Below are 24,141 nucleotides of genomic sequence, written 5' to 3'. Positions count from 1 at the left end.
TACCTGTTACCTTGCCAGTGAGCCTGAACTTCTTTGTTTGCAAAACCTTCTTTGAATCAGCTTCAGAGGCAGCATATCAATCTAGCCCTCCAGTCATGCATACCAGGGAAGGTATCACTAAGGGAACAGCTAATTAATGACTGGCATGGCCTTTCAGGGACAAACAGCATTGAGTTTTCCTTCATCACTAGATTGCCACAGATGCATGGCATCATCCATGGTACTCATGTGGCCCTCAAGTCACCCAGTGGCCAACCAGTGTGATCTAACAGCAAGGGGGACTTCTGCTCCTTCAATATCCAACGCGTTTGTAGCCACAAGAGCTTATTCTACGTGTGCACTCACTTCCCAGGCAGCTCTGTCAGCTCCTTCATCTTCTGCCAGTCCAAGTTAACTCAGGTTCTCACAGAAGATCTTTGAAAGTTTTACCTCAAGAGGCATGGAAGTATAGTCTTTGAATAATTTAAGGAAGAAGTGAATATGTTATTATTAAGCAAGGGAGTTGTCTGGGATAAGAAGGAACATAGAACTGAGATGATCATCAGTTCAGCCATGATCTTATTAAATGATGCAGCAGGCTTGAAGGACTGAGTGGTCTGTTCCTAATTTGAATGTTCAAACGTTCCAATGTTCAACACTAACAGTGTGTATGGATGCATCCTAGTGCATAAGGGATATCCCTTGAAGAGATGGCAACTGTTGGCTCTATGGGGGCACTAGACAGATCCGCAGAGGTGATTCAACCAATGTCACCTGACCAGGAGACGAATGACTGGGTTGACCATCAGGTTTCTGAAGATTTAGAACCCTGGACCAGCTGGGTTCTGCCCCCAACACCCTCTTGCCAGGGTATTGACTATTATGGACTGGCAGAAATCCTATCTTTACCTCAAATGTTTCAAGTGCTGCTTGAATTGAGATTGTCTGTTCTGACTGTGTACCTTCAGCAACAGCTTCTGAAGAGGCTTCAGGGTCTCCATATACTAAGGAACTTTTTAAATTCAAGTTGGCAGTCTTGAGGAATGATGCCAGTTCTGAAAGGAGGGAGGTAGAAGCCTGGAAACTGTAGGCCCATCAGCCTAACATCTGTCATAGGCAAGATTCTAGAGCCCCTTGTTAAGGAGGTTATAGCAGTATACCTAGAAAATCACAATTTGAAAGACAGCGCGAACATGGCTTTCTGAAAGCAAAGCCATGTTTAATGAACCTATTTGAATGTATTGACAAAGTAAGTTCAAGGACACATAGTGGTAGGCAACAGATGCCAGCTCACAAAGGAAGATCAATCAAATCTCTGAATATGATTAAACTCACTTCTTTTGAATAGGTGCGCCCTATCCCAGCACTCCCAATTTTCCAAGAATTTGAAGCCTACCCTCCTGTACCATGAGTCAAGCCATGCGCTGATCCTCCATTTTTTCCTCTTTCTACATTTGCTGAGACATAGCACCAAGAGTAATCTGAGAATGCTACTGCTGAGATCCTAATTTTTAAACTTCTTCCTTTATTCTTGAAAATCTGAATATCTGTTGTTAGTTTGAAATACTATAGTGGGAATAGTTACTGTTGAATGTTGTCTTCAGAGCTTGATGCTGGGATTCCTGATATTGTCTCCACTTCACAGGCTGTTGGCGTACTGCAGATCTGATCAGGATACTCTTTCTGGAGATTCCGGAGAACTTCAAAATCTCCTCTCCCTGATGGGTCATCATGATCAAACCACTGGGTCACACAACTACCTGATTAAAAGGAACCATAAAAAAAACAATTACACTGTGTAAAACACTTATACATTTTAAAATCAAAATCATGGCTCAGTGGTTCAATAGAAAATATGTAGAATTTGTTTCAAATTGTGACTGCTGAGAGATTAATCATTTAATTAATCAGCACAGGAAACCTTCTGTCCCACTATTTGGATGCCATCTCTACAAATGATCTTTCCAATTTATCCCACTCCCTGGATCTAGTGTCATAGCCCTACAAAACTTTCCATCTCAATTATAAAACCAAATCTCATTTGCAAGTTAGTATTACATCTTCTTCTATCACCCTGCATTTCCAGATTATAATCTCATTCTTTGGAGAAATTCATCTACAGCTTGCCCTAAATCCAAATCCTTTTACTAGCTTCCTTTTCCCTGCCTACTTTCTCAAGGTCCCTTAACTTTGACTTATGTTATTAAATCTTCCCTTAACCTTCTCTGTTGTAAAAGTAGTTACATAAATTCATATTGCTGTATTTGAAAAATGCAAAGGTTTCTGTCCCAACTGTTGGCAATTTCAGAATTCTATCAAGTCTCGAGGTAGAACTAACCTCCCTCCTCACTTGCTTAATGACAATTCGTAGAAAGATAGAGACATAGAAAATAGGACCAAGAGTAGGTTATTCGGCCTTTCATGCCTGCACCACCATTCATTATGATCATAGCTGATCATCCAACTCAGTACTGTGTTCCCACTTTCTTCCCATGCCCTTTGAGCCTTTAGCCCGAAGAACTATATCTAACCCCTTCTTGAAAATATTTAAAGTTTTAGCCTCAACTGCTTTCTGTGGCAGAGAATTCCACAGGCTCACCACTCTCTGGGTGAAGAAATTTCTTATCTCATCTTACTCTGAAATGGCCAACACCGGATCTTCAGTCTGTGACCCCTGGTTTTGGACTGTCTGATCACTGGGAACATCCTTCCGAGAGTACTCAATCTATTCATGTTAGAATTTTACAGATTTCTATGAGATTCCCTTATTCTTCTAAATTTAATACAGTCCTAACTGATCCAGTCTTTCTTCATCCATCACTCCTGTCATCCCAAGACTCAGTCTGGTAAATCTTCATTTCCCTCCTTCCATAGCCAGAATACCCTTCCTCAGATAATGAGACCAAAACTGCACACAATACCCCAGGTGTGGTCGCGATAAGGCCTGGTACAATTTCAGCAAGACATCACTGCTCCTGTACTGGAATCCTCTCACTGTGTAGACCAACATACCATTTGTCTCCATCATCACCTGCTGCACCTGTATGCTGACTTTCAGTGACACCCAGACCTCATTGTACTTCCCCATTTCCCGGTCTAGCAAGGTTATTTTATAAATTATCAATGACTTCTTATACCTTGTACACTGTTCACAATTTTAAAACGGAGTGTCTGTTCCCAACACATGGTACCATTAAAAAGACCATCAGCAGAGGAGCCCAGAAGATGTTGTATACAATCAAGCTGAGGTTCTAAGTTAATGTTCACAAACAGGAAACCTGGGAGACCGAATGCCAAATAACTCAACCAATTAACTCATGACGATCATTCCATTACTAATCTCAATGCAAGGGCACAAACATTCTAGAGAAGAGGGAAGTCATTTTCAAAATTTATCAAAGGATTAACTTTTACTCCCTGCTGGGGCTAGGCATGAATGTGGCTGAGTGAAGATGGCATTGTTGCCCAATGCGCTGGTTTAACATCACTATTTTATTGCTGATAGGAGGCAGGGTGAGGATGTCAGGACTACCTGACCGCTGGCAATGGGGGCCACTCCAAGACCAAAGAACAAAGAACAGTACAGCACAGGAACACGGGCTTCAGCCTCAAAGCCTGTGCCGACACATTTTGCCCTTCCATACTAAAACTGTCTTCACTTACAGGACCTGTATCCCTCTATTCCCCTCCTATTCATGTATTCATCCAGGTGCTTCTTGAATACTGCTATTGTGTCTGTTTCTACCACCTCCTCTGACAGCACGTTCCAGACACTCACCACCCTTTGTGTGAAAAACCTGCCTTGCGCATCTCTTTTAAACATCCCCCTCACACCTTGAACCTGTGTCTCCTAATGACTGACCGCTCCAACCTGGGAAAAAGCCTCATACTTTCCATTCTATTCATGCCCCTAAACCTCTTATGTTCCAGTGAAAACAAATTAAGTCAATCCAACCTTTCTTCATAACTAAAATCTCCCATACCAGGCAATACCCTGGTAAACCTTTTCTGTACCCTCTCGAAAGCATCCACATCCTTCTGGTATGTCATGACCAGAACTGTATGCGATATTCCAAGCGTGGCATAACTAAAGTTCTGTAAAGCCACAGCATAACTTGCCTATCCTTATATTCAATGCTCCTTCCAATGAAGGCTAGCATACCATAAGGCTTTTTTACTACGTTACCTACCTGCGCTGTCACCTTAGTGATCTGTGGACCTGCACACCCAGATCTCTCTGCATATCAATACTTGTAAGAGTTCTGCCATTCACTGTATAATTTCCACTTGTACTTGACCTTCCAAAATGCATCACCTCCCCTTTGTCTGGATTAAACTCCATCTGCCATTTTTCTGCCCATGCCGCCAACTGATCTATATCTTGCTGTATCCTCTGACAATCCTCCTCACTATCCGCAACTCCAACAATCTTTGTATCATCCGCAAACCTATTAAACATACCAGCCACATTTTCTTCCAAATCATTTATGTAGGTAGCTGCATGAAGGAGGGCAGCCTGCAGGACAGAGACAGTGGGCCAGCAGAACTCCAGGCAGGTTAGAGGTCCTGACTGCCCCCTAGAGCTCGAAGGAACCACCTGCTGCACTCTGGGAACGGTGGAGGGCGGAATTACACTTCTTTATGTGGAAAATCACATCGGTGACTACTTATCACCAAGTGTGGTGGTTTGACCCATATTTCCTTCTGGAGGAGATGCCTACAGGAAAAATCAAGACTCTCATACACACCTGCCCATTTTTTTTTCTGCTTAAATATATCACTGAACACTTGACCAGAATGGTCCAGAAAGTTGCAGAGTGTCTGCCAGTGTAAAAGGATGTGAAAGGCCAAGAAAATAGATTGAGCCCCAGTTACGCATGCTGGCCTGCACACTCTCGACATGAGGGGAAATGAACTGGAATAGGGAACTGCAGAATGGGAGGTTCCTTGCCCTTGTCTGGAGAATGCTGTGGCAGCTGAAGAGAACTGACTAAGAAGGGATATGTCCATCTCAATCTGGATAACAGGCATAGTGAACAGAAAAAAAATTGTTAGCTCTTTTGCATAGGCTGCAATAGACAGATGACCTTCAGTCCAGCACTCCCTGCCTGATGAGGACTACCACCTTCTGAATCCACTGGCCTTTTGTTTGATCTGTCTTTACTGATTTTTAGTTGATCAGTCCTCATGGATTAGGATGCCATGAGGTTTGGAACTCAGGTGCTGTGCTGTCCAGCTAACAGTCTTCTCCCTTAGACTGTACTGTCTCTACTCTGAGGGTGCTGCACCTTGGTCTCTGCTTTATCTGACACTTGGGTATCCAAACAAACTCTTTTATTTACATACTGTGTATACAATGATCTCTGTGATACACCTCTCTAGTGCATGTTATTCCACCTTCTTGTCAAAGTCGTGGCCATATGACTGCTTATGCCAGTCTAATATCATCTCATATGTAGCAGGCCACAAGTATGGCAGTGTCATTATATGGTGGCCTCTGACGGCACTCAATGATGTTGGTCTGTTGGAGCAGGTTACCTACCTGTTCTACAGAGACCTGATTTTCTTTCCATTAATTTTAGGAGGGTTTATAAAATTAAGAGGGCCTGAAGCTGCTGCTTGTCCTGCTTGTACCAAAGCCTCTCTCCACAGCACAGGGAATGCAAATACAGCGAAGCCAGAGGCCTGGTGCCCATGATGGAGCAGGGGGAACTCCTCTTCCTGGAGGGTGGCAGATGGAGAGAGGACACCTCTCTGCTTATCATCATCTCCTGTTCCTCCCCTTCACTCACCTTCCATGGCCCTAACTCATCAAGGTTTACACTTTCTGAAGGGCCATATTATGGAGAGTGCAGTAGGCCACTGTATCCATCCACAAAGTATTACAGGACAGCACTTCAGTAGTCCAGACACTGAATTCAATGACCCTGAACATGCGATCCGCTGACATTTATGAATCAGATTTGTTGTCCAGCCTTTCTGAAGGAAGTGTCTGACATGTTGGTGCTGCAGTGGAAAGCTGCCTGTGATATGCTGCAGACGTCTACATTGTGCAGGCCACAGCTGTTTCTGGGGAGTACAGTCTCCTTCAGCACTGATTCTCACTCATGTCCAGACGCTTTGCCTCTGTGTGTAGAATCTGTGTCACAGGATGTTCTCTCTCCTTCTCCTTGGTACATCTTGCCCCTCACCACTGGCCTCCTGATACACAATGCACTACTTCCTTTGCATGTGCCACTGCCTCTCTTCTCCAATGGTCTTGACTTCTGAGGGCACAGCTGCCAGCAGTTTTTCTGGAGCACAGGTAGAGTCCAAACAGCTCTGCTGCCCTCACTTTGACACCCATGTGATGTCAGGGAGGGGTGATGACCTCCTGAACTGGAAGAGTTCTGCTGCACTGTTAAATTCAAAACAGTTCTGGAAAGACTGCCTTCAGAAATGGAGCTGGAAATTTTACTCAAGCAACTGACAAGCCAAAAGTAGAAGTCAGTACAACTGATAAGTGACATAGACTGGATCGACTTATGTTGCATATTTCAAAATGGAGCTACAGTATGACCAACATGTTCATTTCTTGTTATGTTTTTAAAACTCTTTTCTCCTTCTGACTCTTCCAACTCTTCTGTTCCATTCCCTCTCCCACCTGACTGGCTCCATTTCCATTCTGAATTGAGCTGCGGAAATCCAGTCTCAAATTTGTCCTAGCTTTCCAAGTTGAAGGTAACACTCAGCTAACTAATTTTGACAGATATTCAACAGATGCAATCAAATTACAACATTAAACATAGAGCTATTATTTTCAAAATGGGATACTTGCAAAAAATCTCAGGGCAGTTAAAACGTATTCTGTAATCTTCACAGCTCCCATCATCCTGGTCTTTATTCACACAAGTAAATCCAGATTCAATGCTGCATCTGTTTAACATAGAATAGCAGGGCATGAGTTTGTAAAGCAATTTGTATCCTATGAAATAAAGTGCAAGGACAAAACTAATACATCAGGAATTGCTTTTACAGGGGGATATTGTTTCCAGTGCTGGAGGCTGGGATTCCCGATGTTGTCTCCACCTCACAGGCAGTCGGAACACTGCAGATTTGTTCAGGATATTCTTTCTTGAGATTTGCAAGATCTTCAAAATCGCCTTTTCCTGATGGATCATCACGGTCAAACCACTGAGTTTTGCAACTACCTGGTGAAAGGACCAAATAAAATTCACACTGTTACCAAGAGCTGGAGATGAAATGTGTAGCTTAAGAGAATGCAGTGCAGAAACATCATTGATTGGACTTCTACAAAATGTCCTACTTGAAGCAAAAGTAATTTGAATAGTAACTGGTTTGAATGGAAGGTTGTTGAGAGGTTAACTAAAATGGAATGAAAAATCGAAGGATCTAGAGATTTCTGAAAGAAACAAAATGAAAAATCTTCCATCTTTAAGTAGCATTGGTGTAGGTGTTACTCATAGTATAAATTTTTGTTACACAATCATTTACATTTTCCACTCTACTTAAATTTTATGAACTATCTGAAGTTGAGTTAGAATGATGCTAAAACAGCTGAAATTCTGCCAATTCTGGTATGATAAAACAGCATTGAAAGACTAAAACTGGAATAAAGCTTAATAAGAACATGCTAACGTAAATCAGTCAAAGGTAATACATTGATAAGTGTTTGACAGAATTATTATGTCATTCACAGCACTGTACATTATTAAGAAATGGTTAGGCCTTCCTGTTCAGCTTTCACCTTCAGCACCTAGTGCATTAACCTAGCTGAACAAATGGCACATTTATTCTTTTTCAATTTCCACCTTATTGACTTCAATGGAAGATAAATCAGAAATTTCCTCCATGAATACCATGCAAACAGTGAAGTTGAAAATTTCTCTCTCCAGGTGAGGCCTTTTAAAAGACACTTGGATCCGTACATGAATAGGTAAGGTTTGGGTCAAATACAGGTAAGAGGGACTAGTTTAGTTCGGGACCATGATCAGCGTGGACTAGTTGGACTGATGGGTCTGTTTCCCTGCTGTACGATGCTATGCCTCTATGGTTCTAGGTAAAGTCTGAGGATGGGATATGGATTTCATCCCATTTTGGAAACCTCACTGTTTCCATTGCAGCCCCTCACCCCAATGCATCGGTAACACAGTGTATTCAGGTTGCACCAGTGGTATGTAATTTGTTTGTGTCCCATTGTACAATATCACATGGTACTAAGTACAAGTGAAATTTTAAGTTTAGAGTGCCATTCCTGATGTTGTAACCGGTGCTATGAGCCACTGCCACTCTCTTGCTCTTTTCTGTTTCCCATGTGTCTAATGGAATGGACTGCCTAGAAGTTTGGTGGAGGCACATTCAACTGAGGCATTCAAGGGGACATTGGATGATTATTTGGATAGAAATAGTGTACAGGGAAATGGGGAAAAGGCAGGAGTTTGATATTAGATGATACAAATGGGCTGAATGGTCTCTTTCTAAGCCATTAAGCGGCTATTAGATAGGCATATGGATGATAGTATAAGGTAGCGGTGGAGGTTAGATAGACCTTAGGTTTCGGGTAAAAGTTTGGCACAACATTGTGGGCCAAAGGGCCTGTCCTGTGCTGTACTGTTCTATGTTCTATAACAATTCTGGAATTCTTACATGAAAGTACAAGTACCAATGATGTACGTGTGAAACACCTGGGATTCTTTGACAGGGGAAGCTTTTTACTAGTGAAACTCACTGTTGGCTGACAATGCAGCAGGTATTGACAGGCTATGAGTGGCCTCCTGGGGAGAAAGGGAGACTTCTGCATTACAACCACAATTTTGCTGTCAAAACGCCTGTCTTATGCCTTCCCTGCCTAGGTGCATCCTGCCCCTCTAACACTGCCTGCTGCTGTTACTGGTTGCAAAAGGCCTACTTTGTTACATCCCCTGCCTATTGAGGCCATAGGATTGTGGGTGTGTGAGGCCTATAGTATTGCAGAAATTGAACTGTGCGAGATGGGAACATTATGTATTCACGGGTTTCACCCATTGAACAAATGAGCCGTTGAGACTTTCAACTCCTTTCACTGTCAACAAACAAAACTCCACCCACCATACCCAGGACACTGGACAATCTTTGATGAGCCTATAACACTCCACAAAAACTCCCTGACTCACCCTTGCCAGTCGTGAAACTCCATACACCCTGTGCTTACGGCACAGGATTCAACAAGGGAAAGACACTTACCTTACACATAATTTTACAAATACATACAAATTTGATTATATTTAAATGAGTAGGAATGGAGGGTGATTTCAAAGTCTGTGGGGTTCTTCTACTGGTCAACCAAAATTTCATCAAACATTTGGAATTCATGGGAAAACAATGTCATAATCATAATTTCAAAATTCTCATAATTTCAAAAGTGAAATATAACATTTAATTACAGAGACTTTACAAATAACGTTTTTCATAATTTGAAAGAAAATGATTTGATGATGCTAAAGGGGGCGGTTAGCTCAGTTGGCTGGACGGCTGGTTTACTATTCAGAGTGATGTCAACAGCATGGCTTTAATTGCTGCCCTGGCTGAAGTTACCATGAAGGACTCAAATTCTCTGGTTAGGGGACAGCTAAAGACATTTGCATTAATATACAGTACTTATATCGCCCAAGCACCATAACCTCATAGTCATAGAGACATATAGCACAGAAACAGACCCTTCAGTCCAATTCATCCATGCCGACCAGATATCCTGAAGAAATTTTTTCCCATTTGCCAGAATGTGGCCCATATCCCTCCAAACTCTTCCTATTCATATACCTACCCAGATGCCTTTTAAATGCTAACCAAATAAAAAACCGAAAGAAATGTGGATGCTGTAAATCAGGAACAAAAACAGAAGTTGCTGGAAAAGCTCATCAGGTCTGGCAGCATCTGTGAAGCAAAAATCAGTGTTAACGTTTTGGGTCTGGTGACCCTTCCTCAGAACAGATGCTGCCAGACCCGCTGAGCTTTTCCAGCAACTTCTGTTTTTGTGCCTTTTAAATGCTGTTATTGCACCAGCCTCCACTCATTCCATACCCACACCACTCTGCGTGAGAAAGTTGCCCCTTAGGTCCCTTTTAAATCCTTCGTCTCTCACCTTAAACCTATGTCCTCTAGTTTTGGACTCCCATACCCTGGGGAAAAGACCTTATCTATTTACCCTATGCATCCCCCTCATGATTTTATAAGCTCTGTAAGATCACTCCTCAGCGTCTGACGCTCCACAGAAAACAGCCACTGTCTATTCAGCCTCCCTCTGTGGCTCAAACCCTGCAACCCTGGCAACATTCTTGTAAATTTTTTCTGAATCCTTTCAAGTTTCACAACATTCTTCCTATAGCAGGGAGATGAGAATTGCATGCAGTATTCCCATAGTGGCCTAACCAATACCCTGTATAGCTGCAACATGAACCTCCCTACTTCTATACCCAATGGACTGACCAATAAAAATACACATACCAAATGCCTTCTTCACTATCCTATCTACCCGTGACTCTACTTTCAAAGTACTATGAACCTGCACTCCAAGGTCTCTTTGTTCAGCAACACTCTCCAGGACCTTACCATTAAGTGTCTAAGTTCTGTCTGGATTCGCCTTTCCAAAAAAGCAGCACCTCACATTTATCTAAATTGAACTCCATCTGCCACTTCTTGGCCATTGGCCCATTTGATCAAGATCCTGCTGTACTCCAAGGTAGCCTTCTTCACTGTCCACCATGCCTCCAATTTTGGTATCATCTGCAAATTTACTAACCATGCCTCCTGTGTTCACAACCAAATCTTTTATATCAATGACAAAAAGCAGTGTGTCCAGCACCCATCCTTGTGGCACTCTGCTGGTCACAGGCTCCAGTCTGAAAAGCAACCCTCTGTCTTTTACCTTCGAGCCAGTCTGTATCCAAATAGCTAATATTTCAGTAAGGAATGAGAAACTGAGATGTGAGTTCAAATTGCAACAAAGATCCATTGTGAATTTAATGCAATAAATCTGGGAAACTGAACATGGAAGCTTCATATAAGTAATGGCCTGCTCTCCCCAGCTAATCTAATACATGTCAATTTGGGATATGTAACAAAATTGCTGATATTCCCAACATTTCAAAAAAAAACAAAAAAATCAAGGTTGGGTGAGTGGGCAAATCAATGGCAGATGCAGTATAATTTGGATAAATGTGAAGTTATTCACTTTGGAAGTAAAAACAAGAAGGCAGATTACTACCTGAATGGCTGTAAATTGGGAGAGGAGAGTGTGCAGGGGGACGTGGGTGTCCCTGTGCACCAGTTGCTGAAGGTAAACATGCAGGTTCAGCAGGCGTTAAAGAAGGCAAATGGTATGTTGGCCTTCATTGGGAAAGGTTTTGAATACAGGATTGGGGATGTGTTGTTGCAGTTATACAGGGCCTTGGTGAGGCTACACCTAGAATACTGTGTGCAATTTTGGTCTCCGCTTCTGAGGAAGGATGCTCTTTCTCTCAAGGAAGTGCAGCGAAGCTTTATCAAGCTGATTTTGGGGATGGCGGGACTGACGTATGAGGAGAGATTGACCAGGTTAGGATTGTTTTCGCTGGAATTTAGACAAATGAGGGGAGATCTCATACAGACTTATAAAATTCTAACAGCACTGGACAGGATAGATGCAGGGAGGATGTGCCCAATGGTGGGTGTGTCTAGAACCAGGGGTCACAGTCTGAGGATTCAGGGTAGACCATTTAGGACGGAGATGAGGAGACATTTCTTCATCCAAAGAGCAGTGAGCCTGTGCAATTCACTACCACAGGAAGTATTTGATGCCAGAATATTGAACGTATTCAACAGGCGGCTAGATGGGGCAAAAGGGATCAAAGGTTACAGGGAGAAAGCAGGATTAGACTATTGAGTTAGATGACCAGCCATGATCATGATGAATGGCAGAGCAGGCTCAAAGGGGTGAATGGCCTCCTCCTGCTCCTATTTTCATTTTCTATACTGCTGTAAAGTATGAAGAGAATGACTATGACAAAATTGGTGTATCAGCAGTCTAGCTGATTATTTCAGATACAACATGGATATCAAGTTGCTAGGGAGCAATGGAGTTAAAGAGTCAAGGAGACTGTGTACTTCTCTTCAGCAGAGGTTCATTTTAGCAAAACTTCAGCTTTGAAGATATTGATCTAGATTTTCACAGAGCCAATTTCAAAACGAAAGGTGGAAACTGGCTCCAGGATTCCCACCCATTTTCCACGTCACCAATATTCACTGACACAGGATAAAGGTATGGCTATCAAGTCCATAAGCTGCTCTCCCAACCTGACCAGCTCTATTCTCGGCAACCCCTACCCCAAAATGTGCAATTTTTGTAAAGAAAAAGAAACTAAAGAACTGTGAATGCTGGAAATCAGAAACAAAAACAGAAATTGCTGGAAAAACCTAGCAGGTTTTTGGGGAGAGAAAGCAGAGTTAACATTTCAGGTCCAGTGAAATAAGGGTAACAAGTGGGGATGTTTTGGACTGCATACACATTACCAGAGAGGAGGTGTTTGCAGCCTTAAAGCATATTAAGGTGGTTAAATCCCTTTGGCCTGATCAAGTCCATCCTCAGATGTTGTGGGAGGCTAGGGAAGAAATTGCAGAGGCTGTTGCAGAGATTTTTGCTTCATCTTTAGACACTGGTGAAGTTCCGGAAGGCTGGAAAGTGGCTAATGTTGTTTCATTGTTTACGAAAGGTAGCAAAGATAAGCCAGGGAACTACAGGCCAGTGAGCGTGATATCAGTGGTAGGAAAGTTATTGGAGAGGATATTGAGGGACAGGATCAACCAGCATTTGGATAGTCAAGGTCTGATTAGGGATAGTCAGCACGGATTTGCGCACGGGAAGTCATGTCTGACAAATCTTCTGGAGCTTTTCGAAGAGGTAACTAAGAGAATGGATGAGGCAGTGGATGTTGTCTATATGGAATTTAGTAAGGCCTTTGACAAGGTCCCACATGGCAGGCTAGTCATGAAAGTTGGGTTGCATGGGATTCAGGGAGAGCTAGCTAATTAGATTCAAAATTGGCTCAATAATAGGAAGCAGACGGTGATGGTTGAAGGTTGTTTCTCAGACTGGAGGCCTGTGATCAATGGTGTGCCACAGGAGTCAGTGCTGGGACCTTTGTTACTTGTTGTTTACATAAATGATCTGGATGTCAATGTACAAGGCATGATTAGTAAGTTTGCGGATAACACAAAATTAGGAGATAGCGAGGAAGGTTATCAAAAATTACAGAGGGATCTTGATCAGATGGAGAAGTGGGCTGATGTCTAGCAAATGCAATTCAATACAGATAAGTATTGCACTTTGGAAAATCAAACCAAGGTAGGACTTATACAGTAAATGGTAAGGTCCTGAGGAGTGTTGTGGAACAGGAGGACCTAGGAGTACAAGTACATAGTTCATTGAAAGTGGTGTCACAGATAGACAGGGTGGTGAAAAAGGCATTTGGCATGCTGGCCTTCATTTGTTGAGGCATTGAGTAAAGGATTTGGGATGTTATGTTACAGTTGTATAAGTCATTGGTGAGGCCTCACTTGGAGTATTGTGTACAGTTTTGGGCACCCTGTTACAGGAAATACATAGTTAAACTAGAAAGTGTGCAAATGGTGCCAGGAATAGCATGCCTGAGTTATAGCCAGAGGCTGGCCTGGATAGGACTTTATTCTTTGGAACGTAGGAGAATGAGGGGTGACCTTATCGAGGTGTATAAAATCGTGACGGGCATAGATAGGATGAATGCACATAGTCTTTCTCCCAGGGATGAGGAACTGAAAACTAGAGGGAATAGGTTTAAGGTGAGAGGGGAAAGATTTAAAAGGACCTGAGGGGTAACTTCTTCACACAGAGAATGGTGCATATATGGAATGGGTGGCCAGAGAAAGAATAGCAACATTTAAAAAACATTTGGATAGGTACATGGATGAGAAGGGTTTAGAGGGATATGGACCAAATGCGGGCAATTGGAAATAGCTGAGTGGGCACAATGATCAGCATGGACCAGTTTGGGCCAAAGAGCCTGTTTGCATGCTGTATTACTCTATGACTCTATGGGCCTACTTCAGAACTGTCCAATTTTTTAAATGTCAGGCCAGCTTTGGAATTCTGGTCCATGGCCTCATAGAAGAATCATGAATCTTAGTCTGGATTCTGGAACCTTTGGAATGGTGGATAATACCCAGGTCCTTTCCATGTCTCAGGATATAAGAACTCTTTCAGCAGAACCGGACATTCTAATTATACATACACAGCTGAAAGTCCAGACTCATAAAATGACTTTCTCAGCAGGTGATTTGCTTAAATAGCTGAATTGTTGACTTTGCTTGATTGGCATCTTTAAGTGATCATCATAAATTATTCTTTCTGTACTTTTTTTGTCAATGTCTCAGCGTTGATTTGCATAAGAACGAGGTTTTAGGTGTTCGAAGCGTCGGTTTTGATGGCTGTCTGATTTAAACTTTTGAAGGTTTAGAGTCACAACAGTATATTTTTCTGAGAGACAATTTGTGAAAGCATGTTTTCTTTTCTCATTATTACTATTTGTTGAATTGGATCTGTTTATAAATTTACATGATCAAGCATAATGTTATATGACGGTAATGGAATGTCAATGGATGGGAGTATGAGTTGATATGGAAATAGCATGAAGAATGGATGGGAGTGCAGGAGTTTGGAAGGATATGGGTCAAGTGCAGGCAGGTGGGACTAGTTTAGTTTGGGTTTATAATCAGCATGGACTGGTTGGACCGAAGGGTCTGTTTTCATGTTGTATGACTCTACGACTCTTTGAGTACAAGGAGGGCTATAAGGCCTAACAGCTTTTTATGTAACAGGAAGAAAGTTCCAAAAGTAAACCAAAGCAGATCTTCTAACCATGTCAACTTGTGGCCTTCTAACTAGCCTTGTGGCCCCTCCAACACTCATGATAACCACAACACCTACTCATCTCTGTGCCCTTTATACCTTCTTTGGCAACTCACACCAACCCATGATGTGTTCCCACTGTGCTTTGCCCTTAAGCCCTCTACGCCAACCCACCCAGTGTCTGCTATGGACAGACAAGAGCCATGCAAGATGAAATAAAATAAAGTCAGTAATAGATACAAATGATTATATTAAAAAGTGCAGTCGTAGATAAAAGCTCATTCAGTACATTTAAATCCCTTTAACTACTTAAACTCTTTTTTTAGAAGGAATCCTCAACCCCAACTCCTCAAAGGCAACTGGAACTTCAAGCTCTCAATCAAACAGTGAACTTATAAGTCCTCCACTGTGATGTTGACAGATTGTGTCAGTAGTTAAGCAACAATAATACTCTAATAACAGTCAGGATTATGTCAACAAACACCAATTAAAATTACAAGCACTAACATCTTTTGTTTTAAATGGTAAAAAATTGCAGCACGCTGCTGTGCAAAGGGACTTGGGTGTCCTTGTGCATGAATCACTGAAGGTGGGATTGCAGGTGCAGCAGGTGATTAAAAAGGCAAATGGAATTTTGTCTGCCATAGCTCGAGGGATGGAGTTTAAAAACAAGGAGGCTATACTGCAGCTGTATAGGGTCCTGGTGAGGCCACACCTGGAGTACTGTGTGCAGTTTTGGTCTCCTTACTTGAGAAGAGATATACTACCACTGGAGGGGGTGCAGAGGAGATTCACTCGGTTGATTCCAGAGTTGAGAGGGTTGGATTATGAGGAGAGACTGAGTAGACCGGGATTATACCCATTGGAATTCAGAAGAATGAGGGGAGATCTTATAGAAACATATAAGATTATGAAGGAAATAGATAAAGTGGAGGCAGGGAGGTTATTTCCGCTAGCAGGTGAAACTAGGACTAGAGGGCATCGCCTCAAAATAAAGGGAAGCAGATGTAGGACAGAGGTCAGGAGGAACTTCTTCACCCAAAGGGTTGTGAATCTGTGGAATTCCCTGCCCAGTGAAGCGGTTGAAGCTACCTGACTGAATGTTTTTAAGGCAAGGCTAAATAATTTTTTGAACAGTAAAGGAATTATGGGCTATGGTGAGTGGGCGGGTAAGTGGAGCTGAGTCTCAAAAAGATCAGCCATGATATTATTAAATGGCGGGGCAGGCTCGAGGGGCCAGATGGCCTACTCCTGCTCCTAGTTCTTATGTTCTTATCTTTTCCAACTCCAGCCTTAAATGGTTTAATAGTTCCACAAACATCAACCTTTTACACACATTAATGTGCTCTTACAATCCCCAAGGGGTAAATGGCATCTCCAAAAGGAAACATCCCTAACCTCTCCCAAGAAGGTTAAAACCTCATCCTCAAATTCATATACCCCATGAGCCATGGTTTAGAAACTCCATTTTTTTCTGAGTTGCTACAACATTAACAGTTGGATGCATAAAGTATATCCTACTTCCAATGAAAATTGTAAATGCCAAATACAAGGTCACAAATTACAGAATCAGGCTTTGGTGCCATTTTAGCTAAGATGTAGACCCCTTTCATCTCACTAAAAGTTTGAGCTGGTGTACTGGTGCACGAAAATGTTTCATGATACTGACCTCTTGTAAAGTCAGAGCTATGTGCAGATGATAAATCATTTAAGTCAAATCAAAGTGAAGTGGGTGGATAGATTAGCATTAATGATGGTAAGCAAGAAGTGGCAGACATTTATGGAGGCAATTAATAACTCCCAGCAAAACTATATCCCAGTAAGGAAGAAAGTTTCTAAGAGAGGGATAAACTAATCATGGCTAAGCAAAGAAATTAGGGAGAATATTGAGTTTAAATAAAAAGCAAGAGGAAGCAAGAGTCAGTGATAGCCCTGAAGACTGGCACAAATTTAGAAACCAGCAGCAAAGGTCTATAAAGATAATAAAGTCAGAAAATAAACTAGGAGGGCAAACTAGTGAGAAACATGAAAACTGACCATAAGTGCTTCTTTTCAGTGTATAAGGAATAGAGAGGTCAAAGTGAACATAGATCCCTTAGAAAATCAATCTGGGGAGACAGTTACGACAAGGAAATGACAGGAGAATACATCAGTCTTTATGGTGGAAGATAATCTGAACATCCCATTAATACTAAAGCATATGGGGGAGGAATTAAGTCCTATCACCATCACTAAAAAACTTTTACTAGACAAATTAATGGGCTAAAAGCAGGTGGCTTGCAAACTAGGATCCTAAAAAAGGTAGTTCATTCATTCATTTATTCATTGGCGGTCGTTAGCAGATGAGAATGACTCTCTTCCACTCTCAGGGTGAATCCGTAGTTGGCTGTAGAGACCAACACGGCTATTGCAGGATCTGTTACACTTGGGGCAGAAGGTGGTCATGGGAAAGAGTGGGTGGGGTGTTGATGTGGTGGCATGCTCCTTTCACTGTTTTAGTCTGGCTTCCGCTTTTTCCCAATGGCAAGTCTCAAGATGCTTGGCGCCTTCCTGGATACTTCTCCTCCACTTTGGATGGTCTTGAGCGTGAATGCCGCACTTCACCAGTGAGGCCTTGAGGGTATCACTGAAGCACTTCCTCTGTCCATCTGGGGCATGCCTCCCATTTTGAAGCTGGGAGTAGAGTACCTGCTTAAGAGTATCATGTCAGTCATTTCAACAGTCAACAGTCAGACAATGTGCCCAGTCCACCGTAGCTGATCAACAGTAGTCAGTGCTTCGATGTTGGCCTGGTCAAGGACGCTGGTGTTAGTTTGTCTTTCTTCCCAGCGGATTCGCAGTATTTTGCGCAGGCAGTGTTGATGTTACTGCTCCAGGACCTTGAGATGTCTGCTGTAGAGAGTCCACATCTCAGAGTCATAAAGGAGGGAGGGAATCTTCACAGCTCTGTAAACCATGTTCTTGGTGTCAGATTTAATGTTGTTGTCCTTGAACATCTTTTTCCTCAGGTGGCTAACAGCTGCGCTACCATGCTGAAAGGCGGTGCTGGATCTCTTCATCAATAGCTGCTTTGGCCGACAGGATCCTCCTGAGGTATTGGAAGTGGTCAACGTTCTGTAAGGCCTCCCTGTGGACCTTGGTGATCGGGGGTTTGCTCCACAATGCCAGGCCAGGTTGGTGGATGACCTTCATCTTGTGGATGTTCAGAGTGGGGCCCATACTCTTATATGCATCCATAAAGGTGTTGATGAGGGTCTGGAGTACATCCTCTGAGACTGCACATACACAAGCATCACCTGTGTACTGCAGCTCATTGACACTGGTTCGGGTGACTTTGGTTTTGGCTTGAAGGCAGCAGAGATTGAATAATTTCCCACAGGTTCTGTAGGTTAGCTCCACTCCAGTGGGGAGCGTGTTGGTGGTGAGGTGAAGCATTGCATCATTAGAGGGGCCAAATTACTCCTGTCCCTATTTCTTATATTCCTAAGTCCTCATTTGTAGAAATCAATGTTTAGTTCATCCAAATTTTTTTGGCTCACCAACTCCTCACTTCCATCTAGATTAATTCATGCTGCTGAACCTCAAATATCCAAATCTAACATCCTTAAAATGAATTAGGAATGAATATCCGATAAATATAATAATACATTTTTAAAGAATGGAAGGGGGCCATTCAGCCCATTGTGTCTGTACCTGCTCCCGAAAGAGCTATCCAGCTTGTCCCATTCTTGAGCCCTATCTCCTCGTCCTCCAAATTCATCACTTTGAAATATATATCAAGCTCTCTTCTGAAGCCTCCTATGGAATTTGCTTCCACCACTCTACCAGCCAGCACCTTTTCCTTACACTCACCATTACACTCACCTCCGCCCCTGACACTTTTGAAGTTCTGGCATACCACTGGTGTCTCCCACTGTGAAGACAGATACAAGGTACTCATTCAGTTCTTCCACCGTTACTATCTTCTAATTCAGTAAATGTTTAACTATTGTCCTACAGGCCACCTGACTGAAATGCAAATGAGGTCAGTGGGTGTTGGTTGACATGAAGAGGTGGAAAAAAGTGTTTGGTACCATTAGGGTTGCCCTCATCAATAAAATACTGCCATGCAAATGATCTACAACCCAGCAAAATCCATCAGGATTAGGCAGGAACAATGAATCCTGCAAAGCAGGACTCTGATCTGTCGAAATGAATCTAGATGCTAAGGGGATTAATATTTAAGTCCAGTACTTACAAAAAGATTCACGACAGGTAAATCGTATCCTGTAATCTTCACAGCTCCCATCTTCTTGTTCTTGATTAACACAAGCAAAGCCATCAGATACGGTGCACCTGATAATATAGAATTGGATGATGTTTCAAAGGGTCAAACAATTTCTACTTTCTGAGATAATGCCTCAGAATAAGATGACAGGAATAATTATTTACTCGGGGATGTTGTCTCCTGTGTTTGAAGCTGGAACTCCTGATGTTGTTTCCACTTCACAGGCAATCGGATTTCTGCAGATCTGACCAGGAAATTGTTTTCGGAGATTAACGAGATTTTCATAATCGCCATTGCCTGATGGGTCATCTCTATCAAACCAGCGGGTTTTGCAGTTGCCTGGTTGAACATAAACAAAATGTATCCTGCAAACCCAATGTTTAAGGCATGGAACTGAAGTTTTGATCTTAATAGCCACATGAGGGAATAATTAAAATTGTTAGGTACTTTCTGGAAGTGGTCACATTATGGAGTAAATAAATCAAGTAAGCAATTTCAACATCTTTGGGACAGCTTAATTGGAAAGAAAGAAATGAGTCATCTATTGTCAGAAATCGTTGCTTATTTCTGTGCTGGAATGTTTTGTGATACCAGTGTTTACAGAATAATTATAGAATCCCTACAGTGCAGAAAGAGGCCATTCAGCCCATACAAACTCTCAGAAAAGCTTCTCACCCTCTCCCCAGCATTTACCATGGCCAATCCACCTAACTTGCACACTTTTGGACTGTGGGAAGAAACCCATGCAGACATGGAGAACATGCAAACTCCACACAGGCAGTCACCCAAGGCTGGAAGTGAACCTGGGTCACCAGCACTATGAGGCAGCAGTGCTAACCTCTGAGCCACTGTGCCAATTATCAAAGGTTATGTGCCAATAATTTGATTTAATCCCCAGTTTCAGATTAAAAACTCACTCCAGCCTTTGTCACATACTTTATCCATGTAACTGCTCATGGGAACACATTGCAGACTTGCAAAATAGAAGTACTGTAGATGCTTAGTGGTAAGGTCCTGGGGAGTGTTACTAAACAGAGACCTTGGAGAGTCGCAGGTAGATAGGATAGTGAAGGTGGTGTTTGGTATGCTTGCCTTTATTGGTCAGTGTATTGCGTATAGGATACTGTAGATGGAAATCTGAATGAAGACCAAAAAGAGCTAGAAAACCTCAGTCGGTCAACATGCATCTGTGCGGAGAAAGAAAATTAACGTTTATGATCAATGTACCTTTATCAGACCTGAAGAGAAATAATAGACAGCAGAGATCAAGTGAATCCCTAGAAGAGTATAAAGGCAGTAGGAGAATGTTTAAGAAGGAAATCAGGAGGGCAGAAAGGGAACAGGAGATAGCTTTGGCAAATAGGGTAAGGAGAATCCAAAGTGATTCTACAAATACATTAAGGACAAAAGGGTAACTAGGGACAGAATAGGTTCCGTTAAAGATCAGCAAGGTCGCCAATGAATGGAACTGCAGGAGATGGGGCGATACTAAATGAGTATTTTGCACCAGTGTTCACTGTGGAGAAAGGATATGGAAGATAGAGAATGTGGGGAAATAAATAGTGACATCTTGAAAAATGTCCATTTTACAGAGGAGGCGGCGCTGGACGTCCTAAAACACATAAAAGGTGGATAAATCCCTGGGACCTGATCAGGTGTACTCTAGAACTCTGTGGAATGATAGGGAAGTGATTGCTGGAACCTTGCTCAGATACTTGTATCATTGATAGCCACAGGTGAGGTGCCGGAAGACTGGAGGTTGGCCAATGTGGTGCCACTATTTAAGAAGGGTGGTAAGGAAAAGCCAGGGAACTATAGACTGGTGAGCCTGACATCGGTGGTGGGCAAGTTGTTGGACCGAATCCTGAGGGATAGGATTTACATGTATATGGAAAGGCAAGGACTGATTAGGGACAGTCAACACAGCTTTGTGTGTGGGAAATCATGTCTCAACTAACCTGACTGAGTTTTCTGAAGAAGTAACGAAGAGGATTGATGATGGCCGAGCAGAGGACGTGATCTGTATGGATTTCAGTAAGGCGTTTGACAAGGTCCTTCATTTAGTTTGCAGTTGACACCAAAATTGGAGGTGTAGTGGACAGTGAAGAAGGTTACCTCAGAGTACAATGGGATCTTGATCAGAAGGGCCAATGGGACAAGAAGTGGTAGATGGAGTTTAATTTAGATAAATGTGAGGTGCTGCATTTTGGAAAAGCAAATCAGGGCAGGACTTAGACACTTAGTGGTAAGGTCCTGGGGAGTGTTGCTAAACAGAGACCTTGGAGAGTCGCAGCTAGATAGGATAGTGAAGGTGGTGCTTGGTATGCTTGCCTTTATTGGTCAGTGTATTGCATATAGGAGTTGGGAGGTCATGTCGCAGCTGTACAGGATATTGGTTAGGCCACTTTTGAAATATTGTATAGAATTCTGGTCTCCCTGCTATAAGAAGAATGCTGTGAAACTTGAATGGGTTCAGAAAATATTTATAAGGATGTTGCCAGAGTTGGAGGGTTTGAGCTATAGGGAGAGGATAAATAGGCTGGGGCTATTTTCCCTGGAGCACCAGAGGCTGAGGGGTGACCTTATAGAGGTTTATAAAATCATGAGGGGTATAGATAGGGTGAATAGCCAACGTCTTTTTCTTGGTGTGTGGGAGTCCAAAACTAGAGGTCATAGGTTTAAGGTGAGAGGGGAAAGATTTAAAAGGGACATAAGGGGCAACATTTTCTCGCAGAGGATGGTGCATGTATGGAACGAGTGGCCGGAGGAAGTGGTGGAGGCTGATACAATTACAACATTTAAAAGGCATCTGGATGGGTATATGAATAGGAAGGGTTTAGAGGGATATGGGCCAAAAGCTGGCAAATGGGACTAGATTAATTTAGGATATCTGGTCAGCATGGCCGAGTTGGACCAAAGGGTCTGTTTTCTGCTGTACAACTCTATGACTCTATGACTCCAAGTAGAAATGGAAACATTTTTAAACGAGTGGAAGTGGAGAGGAGACAGCAATGACAAGGGAGAAGTCTGTGATAGGGTGGAGATCAGGAGATTAAATAAAAACAAACTGAAGATAAAATAGACAATATGAATGGTAATGGAACCAATGAAGAAAGGAAGGTCATGACTCAATGAGGTGTAAATCGTTACCCTTTCTAGTTGTTGCTCTTCATCTTGTTTCTTTCTGTCACCCCTCGCAGTGCATTCAGATAGCTTTAATATAGTATTGCCCTGAAGCATTAACTGTTTCTAAAGGGGACAAATTTGTAGATCATACAAATCTAACAGGCGAAGTGGAAGCTGACAGATTATCTGATAGAAGTATATAAAATTATGGCAGGCATAGATATGGTGGATAGTCATTTTCCCAAGGTGGAAATGTCAGTTACTCAGGGACATAGGTTTAAGGTGAGAGGGGGAATGTTTAAAGGAGATGTGCGAGGAATGTTTATTTACAGAGATGGTGGTAGGTGCGTGGAACACGCTGCCAGGGGAGGTAGTAGAAGGAGATATGACAACAATTTATAGAGCCTCTTCAATAAAAACATGGATTTGAGGGATATGGACCATGTGCAGGCAGATGGGTTCATTTAGAATAGTGTCATGGTTGGCACACAGATGGTGGGCCGAAGGGCCTGTTCCTGTCCTATGTTTTTAAAACCTTTCATCCAAAAGGTGGTGGGAATCTGGAAGTCACTGCCTGTAAGGGTGGTCAAAGCAGAAACCCTCATAATATTTAAGAAGTATTTAGATGTACACTTGTGATGCTAAGGCATAAAAGGCTGTGGGCCAAGTGCTGGAAAATGGGATTAGAATAGTTAGATGGTTGCTTATGACCAGCATGGATGAAATGGGCTGAAGGGCCTTTTTCTGTGTTGTAGATCTCTATGACTCTATAATTTCATTGGAGGAGAGATGAAATAGAGCTAACCTTTCAGGTTCATGATGCCTACTTCTGATAAAAATATCATCAACCTGAAACATTAACTCTGGTTTTTCTCTCCACATTCGCTGTCTGACTTGTTGAGTTTATCAACATTCCCCATTTTTATTTAAACTATCCAACTTTTCACTACTTTGTTATGTAAAAATTGCACAAATCAGTTACATGACTGAAGATTAAATACTGGGCTTGATATTCACAATTTTTCATTCAGTTTTACACGTTCCTGAAGGTTTTGATTATAATTTCCAACAAGTCTCTTTTAGTCCCAGAAGACAAGGGTTTGGCTTTGTGTTTCTTGCAGTAGCAGCTTAATTACAATACTTAATGTTGAGGTGCTGTTTCCAAAGTGGGATACTTACAAAAAGATTCAGGGCAGGTAAACCGTATTCTGTAATCTTCACAGCTCCCATCCGCTTGGTCCTTGTTCACACAAACAAATCCAGTCGAAATGCTGCATCTGTTTAATACAGAATCATGCAAAAGGATGCTGTTATAGTTGCTTAAACAATTTACACTCTTTGTGAATGGTGTGAACTAGTGTGAAATTATCAGAACAAGTTTATACGGTGCAACGTTGTCTCCACTGCTTGACGATGGAAGTCCTGATGTCGTCTCTACTTCACAGGCAACTGGATTACTGCAGATCTGCCCGGGATATTCTTTCTGAAGACTTGAAAAATCTTCATAATCTCCATTTCCTGATGGATTATCACGATTAAACCATTCTGTTTTGCAACTACCTAGTTAAAGGAATGAAGCAGAAGATAAGTAATACATTTTGAGAAAGAACTGAAGCCTGTGATATAGATAGCAGAGACTGAAGGTAACAATTAGATTTCCAGTGCTGACCTAGCTGAAAATTAATTACTCCAAATAATAATTGGTTTTAATTAATGATTGTAGAGAATAATAATATTTGTTAATGTTCTACCAGATAAGAAAGTACCAGGAACAATTCCTAGAGTAGAATATAATCTACAGTATACAATTATGTCTTAAGGAATCAAACCATTCAGGTGTTAGTTAAGTACGAAGCAAACTGACATTATTTTA

The 24,141-nt window shown here is 42.1% G+C and overlaps 1 protein-coding gene across 12 annotated transcripts in view; it reads right to left on the bottom strand.

The window, feature by feature from the left end:
• The window catches only part of si:dkey-205h13.2, a 155,229-nt gene that overhangs the window by 11,509 nt on the left and 119,579 nt on the right, over positions 1-24,141 (bottom strand). For all 12 annotated transcript variants that reach the window (XR_007265323.1, XM_048615283.1, XM_048615277.1 and 9 more), the window contains 6 exons: positions 23,448-23,545; positions 19,307-19,481; positions 19,113-19,210; positions 6,995-7,169; positions 6,797-6,894; positions 1,565-1,739 (listed from right to left, as the gene is read on the bottom strand). Coding sequence is in view for 11 of the 12 variants with exons in the window: in XM_048615283.1 (XP_048471240.1) it covers positions 1,565-1,739; positions 6,797-6,894; positions 6,995-7,169; positions 19,113-19,210; positions 19,307-19,481; positions 23,448-23,545 (819 nt within the window). In the remaining variant the exon portion in view is untranslated. The remainder of the gene's footprint in view (positions 1-1,564; positions 1,740-6,796; positions 6,895-6,994; positions 7,170-19,112; positions 19,211-19,306; positions 19,482-23,447; positions 23,546-24,141) is intronic.

This window comes from Rhincodon typus, chromosome 31, assembly GCF_021869965.1.
Source record: "Rhincodon typus isolate 14 chromosome 31, sRhiTyp1.1, whole genome shotgun sequence".
Taxonomy (NCBI): domain Eukaryota; kingdom Metazoa; phylum Chordata; class Chondrichthyes; order Orectolobiformes; family Rhincodontidae; genus Rhincodon; species Rhincodon typus.
This window is presented reverse-complemented; position numbering and strand designations above follow the sequence as displayed.